The 16,774-nt window shown below is 41.3% G+C and overlaps 1 protein-coding gene across 1 annotated transcript in view; it reads right to left on the bottom strand.

Moving 5' to 3' along the window:
- wdr11 (WD repeat domain 11) overlaps window positions 1–16,341 on the bottom strand; it is a 53,047-nt gene extending 36,706 nt beyond the window's left edge. The window contains exons 1-9 of the mRNA XM_072391331.1: window positions 16,136–16,341; window positions 12,978–13,089; window positions 10,571–10,724; window positions 10,176–10,349; window positions 8,852–9,053; window positions 4,372–4,537; window positions 1,663–1,765; window positions 999–1,197; window positions 461–561 (exon numbers count right to left, since the gene is read on the bottom strand). Of these exons, the coding sequence (XP_072247432.1) occupies window positions 461–561; window positions 999–1,197; window positions 1,663–1,765; window positions 4,372–4,537; window positions 8,852–9,053; window positions 10,176–10,349; window positions 10,571–10,724; window positions 12,978–13,089; window positions 16,136–16,221 (1,297 nt within the window). The 5' untranslated portion in view covers window positions 16,222–16,341. The remainder of the gene's footprint in view (window positions 1–460; window positions 562–998; window positions 1,198–1,662; window positions 1,766–4,371; window positions 4,538–8,851; window positions 9,054–10,175; window positions 10,350–10,570; window positions 10,725–12,977; window positions 13,090–16,135) is intronic.
- Window positions 16,342–16,774: the final 433 nt, after the last annotated feature.

Here is a 16,774-nt window from a genome sequence, read left to right on the forward strand (position 1 = left end):
TGGAAACACGTCATAAGCAACAGAATAAGATAGAGCAGCTAGAACATCTAAGGGAGAGGAATGGGCCAAGCACATGTGGGACCCTTAGCAGAGCTTCTCAGAATACGGCTGATCGGTGTAGAACACAGAGGAGAAAGCAGAGGAGAAAGCAGTAGCCACAGAATCAGAATAAAGCAGAAACTGAGGGGAAAGCGTGAGGCCCACATCACTCACCTGAGGAACACCTGAAGCACACAAACACTCTGACGTGTACACACACACATATGAACTATATACTCTACTTCACTCTTTTAAAACTTCCCATTTTCCTTAAGAAAATTGAAACAACCTTCACAAAGAGTTTGTCGGGAAGTTTTTGCCTCAACAAAAAGTGACAGACGTGACATTTTGCCTTTCAAGCACCAAGCTATGTTTCTGCGGAAATATCAGAAGGTGAAGCTTGTGATGTGTACAGTCATACCGATCATGCTGTTGAGAGACAGATCTTGAATCTTTTTCTGGTTTGGACCCAGCGGAGCTCCACAAAACGATACAGGGGAGTAGAGAGGCGACAGACCCGAGCTGGCACAGAGGGGGAGAAAAGAAAAAAAGAGCATCACTCAAATATTATTTTGTTTTCATCCCACACGTCTGTTACCGAAAGCAAATGAATGGGGAGTGATGGATGAGTACTGCTGGTGCAAATGATGAATGAGATCTGCTGGACTACAGCATTTTTCTTATAGGATGACGTTTGAGTTCTTGTATTGATTAGACTCTGCTCAATAAATGAGAGATTACCCTAGAAAAAAAAAAAAAGTCTGTTCAAAAGCAGCAAGGGAGCGTTCCATCAACAGAGAGCCAGACTCTCTGCACCTCCCACCTGCAACACTAAGAAAACTACATTTAGGATGAGTGCACACTTCAAAGTCAGTTTTGGTCAAATTTCAAAGTAGTCAAACCTTTAATCATTATCTCTTCCAGCAGAATTATTAGAGTTTTGTTATTTAGATGTATACCTTGGATTGGCAACAGCCCTGCCAGTGTGGGCTTTGAGCTCCCACAGCATCACTCGTCCGTCGCTGACTATCAACGCAGCGTTGTTCTCGTTTACAGGGCAGATTACCATGCGATATGGACGGACTGTCTTAGTGACCCGAATGGCGTCGCACTGGGAGCGGAGGTCGTAGACAAGCTCCTGGACACTCTGTTCTGGATCTGAAAGGCCGAAGGACGGGTGCAGAGAGTGTGAGAGAAAAAAAAAAAAGGAGAATAATATGGAGATAGTAGCAATAATTTACAGGGGTATGAAAGAGGAGAAGAAATAAAGGAGAGTAAATAAGTTGAAATAAGTTGGTAGGAGACACAAAAGGATATGTTGGGGAAAAAGAAAACGAGCAGGGATAGGTGTGTGTGAGGGAGATAGCAAGGTGAACAAGTGAAGGGGAGAGAAACAATGGACTCCCTCAGGCCGAGAACACTCAGTCAAAGATAAACGAGACAGTGAGAGGCCAAATGCCCAGTGGAACATAAATAAAGGCTATAAGCGCAGAGTGTAATGCAGTTTTGGCTGAACAGATGATCACTGGGGGTTGGTACAGGAGAGAGAGTGGTTTGTGAGAGCAGCACAAACTTGCATGAGCTGTTTGTGAGCAGAAACATCCCTGGGAAGAATTTTCATACCTGCTGCTTCGTCTGGATTCGTCGTGGAGCGACAAACTCGGAGCGTGATGCAGCCGTTCTCGTGGAGGCAGTAGAGGGCGTCCCGCTGGGCGCAGGGAATCACCTGAACACAGTGGTCAGGGCAAAACGGTGACAATCGTGACCGCATTTGTCAGCTATGTTGTTGAGACTCACTTTTGAACAGGGGATAAAAAAAAAAAATACAGTTTGCAAAGAAGCTGAAATCCCGCGCGTGTTCATTAAATCAAAAAGCAATCATTTTCAAATCTTTTAAACAATACATCTGACTTAAAGAAGCACTAGTCCATCCATTCAAGTGATGAAACTGGGAACCTTTATTGTTCTTTAATAGATACCTGCTCTGTGTCAACTTGATGTAAGCACTACAACTAAATATAACCTTATGATGGGGCACTTTTACCGTCACTCTTCTTTTTTTTACCATTAACTGTCTGGTAACTAAGAGGACAAATTCCAGGTCAGAGCCTACTATCATGTATTTTTCAGCTCACAAAAGAAACAAATGCTTTGACATATCTGGACTGGTTGCTCCTCGGCTGTTCTTCTCTTACTAGAGAGTCACGCTGTTCTGATATGTGTGGAATGTGGTGCGGCACTGAAAAAGACATTGTCTAAAGGTGCATTTCAACCAATAGTCTGCAGAACTTAAACTGCCCGCAGCTTCAAGGAGCTTAAAGGTTTTTTCAGGCCTAAATCTTTTACAGTCCTACATAAGTCTAAGCTACAGGCTAGATTAGGCTAAATAGGTCTGCTGAACGGTGTCTCTCTCCCCAGACATTCTTTGGAGGAGTATTGGCACTGCTGTGCAGCTGTGCTGCTTACCAGGAAGTCTGCTTCAGCTTCATTCACTTAAAACCTGTCGATTTTCCAAATTTTCTATGGTGCTTGAGTATTTCAGCTTCGACAAATACAGCTCAAGTGGCAGCATATGCTGTTTTAAACCCTGTATTATAATTCAGTATTAATGGTGCCTTTGCAGCTGTATAAAGCATTTCCTCCCCAGGGACCTTTTCCAGGAACCAGGGTCTTTTAGGGGGTCCTTCTCTCTGCCTCAGCCGTTTCAACCACAGGAACCAGGGGCTGAAATTGGTTTTGGGGGGGAATTTTGAACCATAAGGTGATCTTTGATATACAGGATGCATTATCAATGATCCCCAAAGAGAAGGTAAATCTTTGATTCATTGGCCCAAAGGACAGTTTTCCACTTTGCCTTAATCAATGTTGACCAAGCACACGGCCAGAGAACATGTCTGGATCTTAAGCGTCATTTTCTCTGCAGTATTTTGGTCCGTAACTTGTTTTCGTGAAAGCAAATACTTCCTATCGGCTCCATTTATACTCATGTTAATAAGCAGCCCTTAAAAAAGGCAATCGGTGTACGTCTTGGCATTGTTGAAACTGAATATTTCAACTTTGCAGTGATACAATTTTGTGTTAGGTTTACTCTGACCAACTTGTACTTGATAAACTGGCAACTGCATTTTGTTTACGTGCCAAACCTGACAGCACAGCTAGCACACTCCAGAACACCTTTGCAAAGTTGTGTCATCAATCATGCAAATTAGCTGTGTGACAAGCACTTTATAATGCTTAGAGTAGGGAGGTGCTGGCTGGTCAGAGTCTGAATAGCTGAGTAATGTCCCTCTTCTTCAGTTCCTGTTCACTTTAGATCATATTCCTTGACTACAAAGGCTCATTCTCTACCTTTGTCTTGTTAAACTGCAGAAACATTTATTAAAACAAGACCACCGGCAACCAAGCTTCACACATGCAAAGGTTTCAAACATCGCCTTCGAGTGTGGAGAAAGAACAGGGACACAAACTGGTCCGATCATGTGCATTCATGCATGAAATTCAAAAACATCATTTTAAAAGGAAGATTATAGCTCAACTACAGCAGAACCACAACAGTGAATGAGCCCTATTCTGTGTCAAGCCACCACAATGGTTATTCCCTTCATACTCAGACACAGAGTTGGGAGAGAAAGCTTAGTGAACAGAGTAACATTATATGAGTTTCTATTGCTATACTGGCTCTGCAGCCGTGACAAATCCTCTGTATAATAGCCCTTCAGCATTCATCAATTTCCAATTAGAAATCTAGACTTTTAAGCATGGGAACTGGTACCCAAAGGTCAACTTTGTTGCTGACTGTGACTATAGAACCAGAGGACAGGCAGTATCTATGCTGGTGCTGTATTTCTGCTGTATTTCTGCTGTAGTTCAGAACAACATGGCCCTGCTGTGCAGTCGTCACACCTTGATGAGGTGAGAACTGAGAGCGAGGAAGAGAAGTAGGGAATTTAATCATTCACGGCAGGTGGAATTGGGTTCTTGGGGGAATCATCCATACAGGCAGATTTTGGTAAAGCCTACACAGGTAATGCAATCAAAGTAGAAACAAGTTAATTTAAGGGTGATGCAGGAGAGATGAGAGAGCAAGACAGCACAGCCATGCTGTCATTTATCTCACCTAGACCAACTAGGACGTCATAACAAACATATTGCAAATTACTGACTCCCAAGTGCTCAGCAGGAAAGTCTCTACATTACATTGGAACACACAAGAGAACTGTCTGAAATCTGGAAGAATTTATGAAACTTACAAAATCAGGAAACTAAAACCGTGGTCTCATCTGAAAGTAGCTTTCCTCTAGCCTGACAGAGATCATGCATGTGGCCCCTCACCTGGATGAAGGGCACCCCTGAGCGCTCGATGGCCACCACACCCACTGTCTGGCTGAGCTCCAGGTCCAGGATTAAAATCTCTCTGGGATAAAGCAGCAGCATGTGGTTCCTCTTGGATGGCAGGTAGGACAGCTGCAGACAGTCGTTCAACGTCACTGCCTCCGCACTAGAGCGGCACAAAGTGGAGGAGAGACAGCAGTAAGACGAGGAGAATAAATACAGGAACAGATTCTTGTTTTCCCTGAGAAACTCCTGCATGCACTTGAGCACTGTTGACATAGAAGCTGAATTTCTTACAGTCGACCACCGACTGAGTTTCGCACACTTGCTCATAATACAGCCACCAAATCACGACTGGGGAGCAAAACTTAAAATGCTGTTAGTAGAAAGAAGGTCTCCATAACAGGACAGACTGACAGTCAGTAAATAAATTAGCAGAGATCCAATAAGAGACTGCTGCAAAAACATCACATGCATATGAATAATGCAAATAAGTACAACAACGTGATGCTGAGTTTGAAAGTCCTAAAGGAAGTCCAATACCGTTTCACCCCTGAGGTCTGTGTAACATTTATTCATGTCCTTCCCTCTAGATGAGTGAATCAAAGTTAGTGCTGTGGTCATTCTTTTGAAATTCCCCCACTGGGGGATGAATAAAGTATTTTTCTATTCTATTTTCTTCTATCTCTGTGAGACACAGACTAAACACGGAAAAAAACTTAAAAGACAACTGAGTTTAATGATGGATGGCAGAGGAACTAAGCCAGAGTCCTAAGTGTCAGATAGAATTTCCTTTACATTATTTTGGGAGTTCTAACATCAACAGCTCATCTGTTATTCGCTGCATCTTATTTCATGTGTTTAAATCAATGACAAAACTATTTTCTCCATGGCTGAAGCTCGGTTTGATGTCTCCCTACGGCAACAAATTAGGCACAAATACTCGATAGTTCAGTCAACAAGGAAAACAGTGCCGATTTTCAGAGTCTATGACACGGACTGCAGCAATAACTCACTGCAACAGCTTCATTCCCCTTAAGTCATGGTGAGATTAAATAAATAAGACTTGCAAACGTTTAGCACAATGGAGATAGTTATCATCAGGGGGAAAGGATAACAGATAAAGTGGATCGAATAGAGGAGCATATAAAAGTTGCTGAGTTGAATCACAGTCATCTGCTGACTGAAGTCTGGTGAGGAGGCAAAATATCTGATCCACAAGAAGCAAAACATCAGGAAGAAACAGTAAAAGGGACGCATGTGTTGAGGTATTAAAGCTGGATGTTACCATAGTAACAACTGAAGTCCCAATCATCCACTGAAACTGGACTGAAATCAGAATAAATGAGTAACTACTTCATTGTAGGTAAATACGTTACTGTTCTTGTTTTTGCTAAATAAAGTTTTTTTTTTCTGTGGGGAGCATGAAGCTATTTCCTATCATTTTGATAAAGGGACCAAATCTGAGCTCGCAAACAACTAGATTAATGGTTGCCTTATGAAACACTAATGCTCATGATGTAGTACTTTAGGCTTTCTGATAACACTGTGGGAGAGAAAAATGCGATTTAAACCCCCTCCCATCTATCAACAACTAGCAGGAACAGCCACAGTGGAAAGATACTGTACCACTGAACATGATAAGCACTTAAAAATGGCAAAAGCAAGGCAAGAATACAGCATATTACAGAGCAATTACACACAGTGTGAAGAGAGTGGAGGAAAGGTGTTCTATACAAACAGAAGTCAAAAGAGGTAAGACACAGAATAAAGAAACACCAGATTAATGGAATGTTTGGTATTAGATCTGCTTGTGTAGGTGTACAGAGACACTTAAGAATAGCTGCTATAATCACCCCTGTATGACAGTGACAACAGCTCAGCTGCCAGTGCCTCAAACGTGTCTTTGATACGTTTTGGGAATCAGTGCTTTAGAAAATGGATTCATTCTTTGCACTCTCAATTAGTCACTACTTCCCGTCAGTTTCGCTTTTCAATCAGTCGAGAAAAAAAGTGATCAAATTCTCCCAGTGTCTTCTAATGAAATTGGTCCTTCACTCACCAACCGTTGATTTGATTCGGCAGACCACCAGATATGACCTTCAACGTTGACTTCTCCTGTGCCTATACCTTGCTTATTGACGATGTTAAGGCAGAGGCACGCGAAAGTCAGCCGCAGCTGAAGTTAGCTCTCAGAGTCTCTAAATAATCAGTATGGAGCAGCAAGAAAAGCAACAGGAAAGACGGCCTGACAGGGAGGCAGGCATTTAGGCGTGTTTTGGATTCTGCAATGTTATGGGTACCAAGGAGCTGGATGTGACAGATTTATTATGCAAAGTTTGCAAAATGATAGTCAAGTACTGTGAGAACACATCAAATGCCCAGGCTACCGTTATCCACCATGACCCAGAGCTGAAAGAAGTTAAAGTCATGCAGCTGATCAACACATGTTGCACCACTTTATCTAACTACTGGTAAATCTGAACGGGCCAAAAACGATTTCATTAAATCCAGATCAAGACATTTAGATTTACACTCCTACAGACATAAGGTGCCTTGTGAAAGTATTGAGCCGCCCCTTATTTGATCTATTTCCAGTTAGGTGCAGCAATTTATCTATTCATGCAAAACATAATATGAAAAACGGTATAAAAGCTAAATACTAAGTTTGTACAATTGCAACAAACTTGAAAGTCAATACTCATTGCTATAACCTTTAATCTTCAACACAGTTTAAACAGAAGACTTCTTCACAGCCGTCCCTACATGGAAAGGATTCGCTTATAGCAAATAAAACAAGGGAAAAAAAACATTTTCCTTTTAAAAACATATCTTTCACTTATCTGCAGTAGATGTGGATTGTTTTCCATTTCTTAAGGACATCACTTTCAGCTATTTGTCATCTGCTGTAGATAATACATATTTTTTCCTTTCTAGACCCGACGCTTCCTCTTTTGCCCTCTACTTGCCCAGTTTCCTCCTATTTTCAAAGCCACACTGCAAACCATGTGGAAAATGACACGTTTTTGGCAAATAACTCTTTTGGGAATCAACTTCTGAGTGCAAAAATAGTCCTCTGAGTGCTCCTTTATTCCTGTAAAACTGTGTTCTTTGTCATTTTTTTGCAAATGCAACTAAACAAATGGGGTCGAATTACGTGATTTTGCAACAGACTGAAGGTAACAAAGTGCCTAAAGATACCATTAAAACTGGTTCATGCTAAGTTGTCTGTTAGGTGTCGACACAAGACCGGTTCAACCCTTGAATCGGGTGTCTTTTTATGCTTGAAAGATTCACAGATCACAGTGAGGTGACGTAACAAACTAAAAAGTCAGGTACAAGGACTGAAAATTAGTGAAAAAGAAGGCAATGTCCAAGGAAACTTGCACTTGTCCTGTACCTCTAAGTCATTAAGTTTTCAAGATGCGTGACTGTCAAGAAACTTTGACAGTAAAACAAAAAAAAAGGTCAGCTACAGGTATAACCGAATAAACAAACCTGCTCATCACTGCAAGCCGAGCACAGGAAAGACAGGATCCAAACTGGTCTGTCCAACAGAAAAGCTGTCAAACATGCTGTGATGAAAAGACTCAAACAACTGAACAGAATTCTGTGGTTTGGCACACAAACCACAGAATTACACGGCGCAGACGGGGATAACTCAACATCTTTATAAAGAAACAACACGTAAATGTATCAGGAAAGTATAAATAATGCGCACATTTCCTTTTGAATTCCTCATATTTAACTAGAGGGTGGAGACTTTGATAAATCAGGTGAAAATGATTCAGAGCCTCAATGTGTTGTCCCGCAAAAGAGGACAAAACGTTATTATCGCACGTCAGCAAGTGTACAATCATCCAAAGTAGCAAAGCGTGGACCAATCTACAAAAAAGTTGCCTTTAGTAAAACTCCCCTGATGTAACCCTGCGGAGTGACCTTCAAAGATTTTCTGAAGTGCAGCTGAGAGGTAGCATCATTGAAATTCAGACCAGGCTGTGGGGAATTTCAAAGGCTGAGATATATGAGCAGGGCAGGACGATACAGAGGGCAGGATGAGATGAAAACAACCGATCTGATGTGGTGACCCAAGACTGGAGCAACTGAAAGAAAGCAGGCCTCAAAGCTTACGCTTTTTTTTTTCTCTCTCTATTGGATGGGACCAAATTGAAGGACCAAAGTGCAACGATGTTGAGCATGTAGGCGGATACTCTGTGAACAGCAGGTCCTCAGTTAGATTTTGAATTGGCTGGACCATTTTACAGTAAATTGTTCATTTAGAAAAAGAGACAGAAAAAAGGAAAAGTATCCCACTTGGTCCTGCTTTATACGCTTTTTACACTGTGGAGCTGAGAAGAAAGCAGTTGACTCCAAAGGTTCTCCATTCAAAACTGTCAGTTTGAGAGGTAAAAAGGTCCAATCGTTTGCAATCATCATTTCTGATTCTAAGCTACAGCGGGAGAAGAAAAGTGGCTCTTACGTGGGTTTTTCATTGGTGATGAGCACTTTGACCTTGTTGAGGGCCTTCTTGGCACCCGTAGGGGCCGGGGCAGCAGCGGGTGCAGGTTTGGTGTGAGCTGGGCTGGCATGAGGGCTGGCAATGTAGACCTTTTTGCCAGTGCTGCCTGGTGGTTTTGAGTGGGAGAAATCTGTGATGAAGACGATTCCTTCGCTGGTCAGCACTGCCGAGAGAGAAGAAGGAGACGACGTCACGATCACCAATGAGCTCGTTACTCACAACTTGAGGGGTCAGAGGTTACTACTACGAATATTAAGTAGTTATTTCTTAAATTGCCCTTGAATATCTATTCTATGTAATGTTTCCTATATCGGTTCTGGATGCCTGAGCTCAAACCGAAACATCAAAAACGTTCCTGGAAGAACGACAGGTGCAGATCTCACAGATTATCCTGCCAAGAGAAAGTTGAAGATCCTTTTAAGTTTTCTATTTTTTTTGTGCGTGTGTGTGTGTGTGTTTCAAGCTTAAATTCATTCCATCATTTTTCTCTCATAAATACTTCTTTATGAGAACGCAACAACTGTTTTTGGGAATGTTTTGTTAAGGTTTTCAAATAAAATTAAATAAATATCCCATTCATGTCAGATTTCAGACCTTTTACTCGTCACTTAGTTGAAGCAATTCTTTTTCTTTGGAAGCTTCTTGCACTTCCTTTTTATTACCATTAATGTATATATATTTTTTCTGTTTAAACTCACTCAGGGTGGATTGAGTGCGTGAGTGCACAGCCACTTTAATGTCATTCCACAGACGCACTGCTCAGTCGAGCACTCTGGCTGGCTACTCCTGGGCTATAAGAGTTTTCCAGAAGACTCTCTTTTGTCTCCTCAGTGGAACGCTTCAGGGTGGTGTTGCGTTAAAACCACCACCCTCTCTGAGATCCTGTGGGCTGTAGAATAGATTGCCTAGATTTTTCTACATCCATGTCTACTTCTCCCAGTGACAGAAATGAAAAAATGTGTTCTTTCATTGTAGGATGGCAGGAAATGCTGTGCATGAAGTGGAAACTTTAAAGGCTTCAGACATTTCCTTGCATCCTGCCCAAAAATAATCACGTAGACTATTCAACATACAGAGACGTCTTTTAAGACAGCTGGTGAAGGTAAAATGGCCAAGAGGGTCAAAACAATTCTGTACAAAGGATATCCAAGTCTTCCATCTTTTAAAATAACTTACGAAATCAAGGGCAGGCATACTTAGGTTTAAGAACAGTAAATCTAGAAAATCACTATATATCAGGAAGTGGAAAATTGCATTGAACTCAGACAGCTTTTCATTAACCTACATGCCATGTTAGATGGATCAAAGGGGTCAAATGAAAAGGAGAGGATGTTCTCAGCGTAGCTCTTCTTCCACAGCTTGGTGCCCGTGTCTCCATTCCACAGAACGATGTAGTTGGGAGGGTGGACGGCTAACAGGAGATCACGAGACGCATCCTGATTCCACAACCACTCCAAATCTGACAGAGAAAGAGAGCATGACAGGAGAGCACAGGGATGACGAGGGTGGAGGCATGGTGCGCACCGCCAGGTGTGACAGTAACGAAAACAAACACCCAACAACACAGCAACAGCTCAACAGTTTTTTCTTGGCAGGGCTGCAAGAGTCATTTCCAACTCCTGTGGTGAGCTGGAAACATTCAGTCAAAGCCAACACGACTGCTCTGTTGAGGATGCTTACCCTGGATAGGTTTGGAGTGCTCCTGTATCTCACAATGGGCCGTGCCGCTGACAACATCCCACACAATTATCTTTCCCGACGCGTCTCCCGAGGCCAGCCTCAGGCAGTAGGGGGAACTCAAGTTGTGGTAGTAATTTTCCCTGGACCATTTCACCTAGAAGCACAAAGCACTGAGTGAGCCTGAGGCAGATTACAGAAACAGTGCAAGATCATTATATCTGTTGATGGAGCGTTTGTCAAAATGTTAATAGCAGATGGTGGTAACACTGCTCTGGATGTTTAACTTAAGATGGCTTATGGAGGAATTGTGTGGTTGGTTTCTAAGCAACCTTTTACATCTGTGCATATGTTTCTGAATAGGTTCACTCTGTATTGTGGCTACTTTTTGTTTCTCATCTAGCAAGCCTTCTTGTGCCGGTGCTGAGGAAGGTCCTGCTGCTGTGCCTGCGGCGGTTAGCAAGATGAAGGTGTGCTTTGGAGTGAGGAATAAAAATCCCAGACTGAGCCCAGTCACTGATAATCACTATTAAATTTATTGTCCATTATTTGCCGCTCTACAAAACACACAGAGACATATACACAGTGGGACTCCATCAGTAAAAAAAAACAAGCTTTGCCAGCGGTGCAGGTGTCGTATACAGAGTAAGACAGCGCCGGGTCTGGGTGCCAGAAAGAGGCAGAGCTCATGCTAAAGGTCACACAATGCTGACTAATACAGAGGGACGTAAATGTAAATTCTAAAGTGTGTGAACAAATATTCTATAAAATCAGAATGAAATGGATTTAAATATAAGGGGCGTGCAGATTAAATGCATTGTACAAAATCTGAGCCATCCTAATTTCTTTATCGGCTGTCAGGAAAACAGGATATAGGTGTAGCAGTTTATAGAAACAAGTACAAAGACAAATGGAAATGGAAAAGCAGTTCTAAGAAGCTTGAGTCAATATTTGGCATGTCCACCTTGTCCAACACGGCCTGAAACCTCTTAAACAAGCTTTCTGTCATTTCTTTAAGTGGTCTTCAGGAATAGTTCTCCAGGCTCCTTGAAGGATATCCCAAAGCTCTTCTTTGGATGTCGGCTGCCTTTTGTTCCGTTCTCTGTGAAAATGATCCCACAGTGCTTCAGTTAAGTTGAGGAACGGGCTCTGGGGAGGATTCCTCACTCTACAAGACCTGTCGTCACAGATTTTCAGTCCACTTCTTGTGTCATTCGTCAGAAATCAGCCTTTTCTCCCTGTTGCCTTCTCTTGAGAATGGCTTATTGACAGCCACCCTTCCATGGAGACCATTTCTGATGAGGCTTCAGTGAACAGTAGACAGATCAACTGAAGGGTAAGATGCTTTCTCAGGCCCTGCATCAGGGCTTTGCTTTTATTATATTCCAGTTTCCTCAGATTCTTTCAAGGACACACTGCACATCATGCAGAAATATGCCAAGTTTTCAGCTAATAGCTGCTTGGGAATAACTTATTGGTATAAAAATACACAATATGCCTGTCAGTTTGGCATTTTTTGTGGACGCCATTAAAGAAATGGGAACAAATGATGTGTCTTTGCGACAGGCTGCTAAAAACGAAGTGCCCGTGACGATACAGTAAAAAATAAACTAAGTTGTCTGTGCAGGCGATGGTGGTTCATTGCTTGAATTAGCCGTCTTCTTTATGCTTGAAAGATTCAAAGTTCAGAGTCAAATGGCTTCAAAAATGGTCAAAAGGTCTTCAAAAAGTCTGGAGGATCAAAAGGTTACGCTAAAGTTTGGTACCCTGGAAGCCAAATATTTCAGAAGAAATGAGGAGTGGCTCGAGACTTTCTCACTATACTGTGAAACTCCAAATGCAAATAAATGGAATTTAAGAGCAATGAGCAACATTTCTGTTTCTGCTTCCAAAAATTAAATATTATTTACTCTTTTTCATGATCGAAAAAGAGCAAAAGGGGAAAAACCAAGTACAGTAGATGTCACTGACTTGCAGACTTTAATTGTTTCAGACTAATTCAAAATGTTCCACACTTTGTCAGTTGTTTCTTTGAGGAGTTTGCCCCCCCCCTCTCTGTAAAATGAACTAACAGGCATCAAACTCTATTTGTGGTCTGTGCCACAGAGCTGCATCTACTAATAACTGGTTACTTATCTTACTCAGGTTTTAAACAAAAGCACAAGCTTCTCAATCTGCTGCCTTTCTGTTCGTATGTGTTAAGATTGTCAGAGAAATGTCTTGTATGCAGAAATCACTGAGTTTCTGTAAATTGTACTTCTTGTATTTGGTCTAATTAGCATCACAGTTATGTAATTAATTATCAACACAATAACCAACAAAGTAAAAGCGACGTCATCAGCTGCAGGCCTGCTGGAGAGAGGAAAACAGTTCAGCTGATGAAAAGGACCCTAAAGCTAATGAAACTCACCTTGACCACGTTTGCTTTGTGCCTCTCCAGGACCTGGATGGTCTGAGACGTTTTTGGATCGATTATGAGAATGCTGGAGTGGCATCCTTGAGCTATTAACCCCTGCCAACCCCTACAGGAAAAAGGAATGTCAAGACACATGAGGGGAGGAGGAAAGGAACAGAAAAAGAAAATGAAAGACCTTTCAACTCCAGAACAGAACAAACACAAAAAAAGGTTCACAAGTGAGTGACTGAGCATTCTTTGTGTGACCTACTGCGTTCTGACCGTGAAGCAAACGGCACGAAATATGGACAAACCCGTTCCGGCATTAAGCACACGTTTAAAGCCGGTCTGATGAAAGCTTGAATATCTATCCTCTCATACAAGGATGGCATGTCTGAAAAACTGGGTCTGCATTAGAATTTCTTGCTTGTTGTTATGTGTTGATTTCCAAATGATCCTCTCTCAGCGTGCCTGCAATAATCATAACTCAGTTACATAAGACCAATATAAACTCGAGTAGTTTTCTTGCTCAAAAACTTTCAAAAAGACCAGAAAGAGACTGAAGCGTTCTCCCAAGGCCGAGTGGAAAAAGAAAAAATTAATTTGAAAAAAAGGATCCGATATTCAGATCAAAATAAACATCTACTTCTGACCTGGGTCACGTCCAACCAACTCTGGTCAAATTTTCACTCCAATAAATTCACAACTACTTGAAGAATCAGGCTAGAAAACAGCTAAACAGACATAAAACCACACTAAACCTAATATCTTCTTTAGGAAGGAATTCATTTAGCCCTAATAATGCAGTCTAACACAACTCAAAAGATATATATGTAGAATCACACAAATAAGGAAAAGCCTTAAATACAATGCGATTTATCCCAATTCATCATCAATCTAATTCATCTATTTCACATTTAAAAGCTGAGTCTGGTCAAACTTTGATTCCTAAAAAGTTTGGACACGGTACAATGTGAGGAAAAACAGACAGCAATGATATGACAATCATTTAAACCTTTCTCACTGGCTTATTTTGAGTTTGATGCCAGCAATATTTTGTCAAAAAAGTTTGGACAGGAGCCAGTTTTCTACTTGTTGCAGCAGCTCTTCTTTTTCCAACAGTCTGTTCATGTTTGGTAACTGAGGAGAGAAACTGTTGTGAAGCTGGAAGGCTCTCCAATTCTTGCCCGATAACAGATTCCAGTTACTCAGCAGTTTCAGGGAAGCCTTTTGTTATATTTTTCATTTCAGAATTGGACCAAAGACTTTCAGCAGGTGACAGGTCTGGCCTTGAGTTTGTCCTGATAAAATAAGCAAGGTCCTTCCCGAAAAAGATCATCTGGAGCAGCTCCTATTGCTCTGAAAAGTGCATTTAGAATTTAGCATTCAAGGTGCAGTAAAAGATGTGCATGTTACAGGTGTCATGTTCTAATGCACACAGGCACCATCATGGATGCTGGCTTTGGATCTATCCAGTAATACCCTCTGCTCTTTGGCCTGGTAGACAAATATAGTTAAATTAATTAAAGTAATTGTCATTTGTTAGTGTGAGCTCAGGGACAGAGAAGATGCTGGATCCTACATGTTGCTCTTTTCACAGCGTTTCAATATTTAACACGCATTATGAACGATCTGTGACGACTTTCATTTGTGTCTGGAAGCAGTGCAGAAGTCCAAGTTTGATTTCGTCTACAGAACCACGCCCGTTTTTAATCTACCGATGCCATGTCAGGGCTCCAGACTGCCTTTTTGATTTGGTTGCACTGGTGCTCCTAACTTTAAACTTTATTTACTGATTTACTTTTGTACCATCACAACATGTAGGTGCATTTTCAACTGGCTTGTTGATCTACATTATACTCAAAAATTCCACCACATTCTGTCACAACAGGTACATAAGTTCGAGAAAATATAGACTTTTATTGTTCACTGGAGCCCAGAGTAGCTTTGGCATTTCCTTAGATGTTTGAAATCTTTTATTGATATTATGGACCATATGTGATGAAATGTCAAAATTATTTGCAACAAATCTGGGTCAACAGCCAAGTGGGAGGCAAATAATGTAAAATTAGACAACTAACTTTCTGTGTATGAGCTGACATAATGTGACCCTCACTGCCTACAATGCTTACTGTAAGTTCAAATCAAATCAGCAAACTGATTGAATTTAGTTTAGTTTGGCTCAAAAGTTGGTCAAACCTGGTAGAGAAGAGGAGGGATGGAGACAGGAAAAAAAAAAAAGAAAACAGATCTCACAGAGAAAGACATCGGACCGTGCTGCCAAGACAACATAAACAGCATAAATCTATATGCTGGACTGAATTACTGACCTTGACACCCACTCAGACTCCAGCACTTTGCAAACTAAGTTTTATGAGTTAGCCTTCAGTCTTTAGAGTATGTACGATCCGCTAATTAGCATGAATTCAGAGGCAAGTCTCACATTACATACAAGATGCCTTATCAGAAAGGGTAGTTTTGTGCCAGAATCTTATACGGCGCATCAACAAGCCCAACTATCCAAAAGCCAACTGAATGAAATGGTCACATTCTCTATAGAGTGCTCAAAGACCAGGTTGCTGCCTGACAGCTGACTTGAATGACATCCACTCATATAAAGTACAACAACACTGCATGCACATACCAGACTGTCTATTCCACAGAATGAAGCACTTGTTGCATTGTGACATGAAAAAATAAATTAAAATTGGCAACGAAGGCCCTAAAATGTCGAGCAGATCAAATCAAGCAGGAACGGGTGCTGCTTTGCTTTCAAAAACTACAGCACTTGCTCTCCTCAGTTACTAAACACACATAGAGCAAACCACTGCATTCCGCATTTTAGCGTCCCAAGTTTGATTTTAAGACAAACACAACTGGCATAACTTAAATGAATTCCCACAGCAGCTTCTATCTCTACGGGAGTGCTGTGATTGGTTGGCTGAGGGGAATCATCGGCTCCATAAAATGTCACATCACATGACACAAGATGTCCTGCATGCAACATTGTCAGCAGTCGTTTACTCTGGGGGTCTTCACTGCAGCCGTGAAAGTAAACTTCATTGTGAAATACACTAGAATGAAAATGACAGCACCTCTGTGTGACGTATTATAACTGGTGACCGAATTAACGAGCTACAAAATTATGCTAGCGACGGAGGTGCAGTACTCACCAATCTACAGCGGTTTTATTCTGCAAATTGAGGGTGCCAGTCAACGTCCGAGCAGCGAGTTTGATGTTGACAGTGTAAGGAATCATTGTGGTTTATAAGAACTTATGCTACATTAACATTCATGCATTCATACACAACAAAAATAAGTTAGCTTCTATGTATCGTCTCTGTTGTCAGTTCTACCAGGAAGAGACTGGTGTCCCAAAATGGAGAGCCGTGCAGGAACACATTCCAGCGTAGTAGTGTTCCACAAGTGACATAACACATTTTTCAACGATTGACAATTTTTAATTATCTTAATTTTATAGTTTAAAGAAAAGCCTTTTGTATATATGTACCTGTTTTTTTTTTTAAAAGTCCAATTGCTTTGTAAATATCGAGGGAAAAAAATCTATTTAGTGCCTTCTGGTGAGTTTCTGGTCCCAGTTTGTGCTTGTTGTTTATGTAAAAGAAACTAAATTCTTCACCCAGCGACAGTTTTATATGAAGAAAAACTCTCACGTGTTTTGTTGTAATTCCACATACCTTTCCTCCAAGGCATTCATTCTTTTGTCCACTTTTACATCTTTCACTTGGATAACCTATTCACATCAATTTTAGATGAATTAGTTTTAATTGAATATAAACCCCTGAGACATC

The sequence above is a fragment of the Leuresthes tenuis genome, unplaced genomic scaffold (genome assembly GCF_036924035.1).
Source record: "Leuresthes tenuis unplaced genomic scaffold, fLeuTen1.0.hap1 SCAF_8, whole genome shotgun sequence".
NCBI lineage: Eukaryota > Metazoa > Chordata > Actinopteri > Atheriniformes > Atherinopsidae > Leuresthes > Leuresthes tenuis.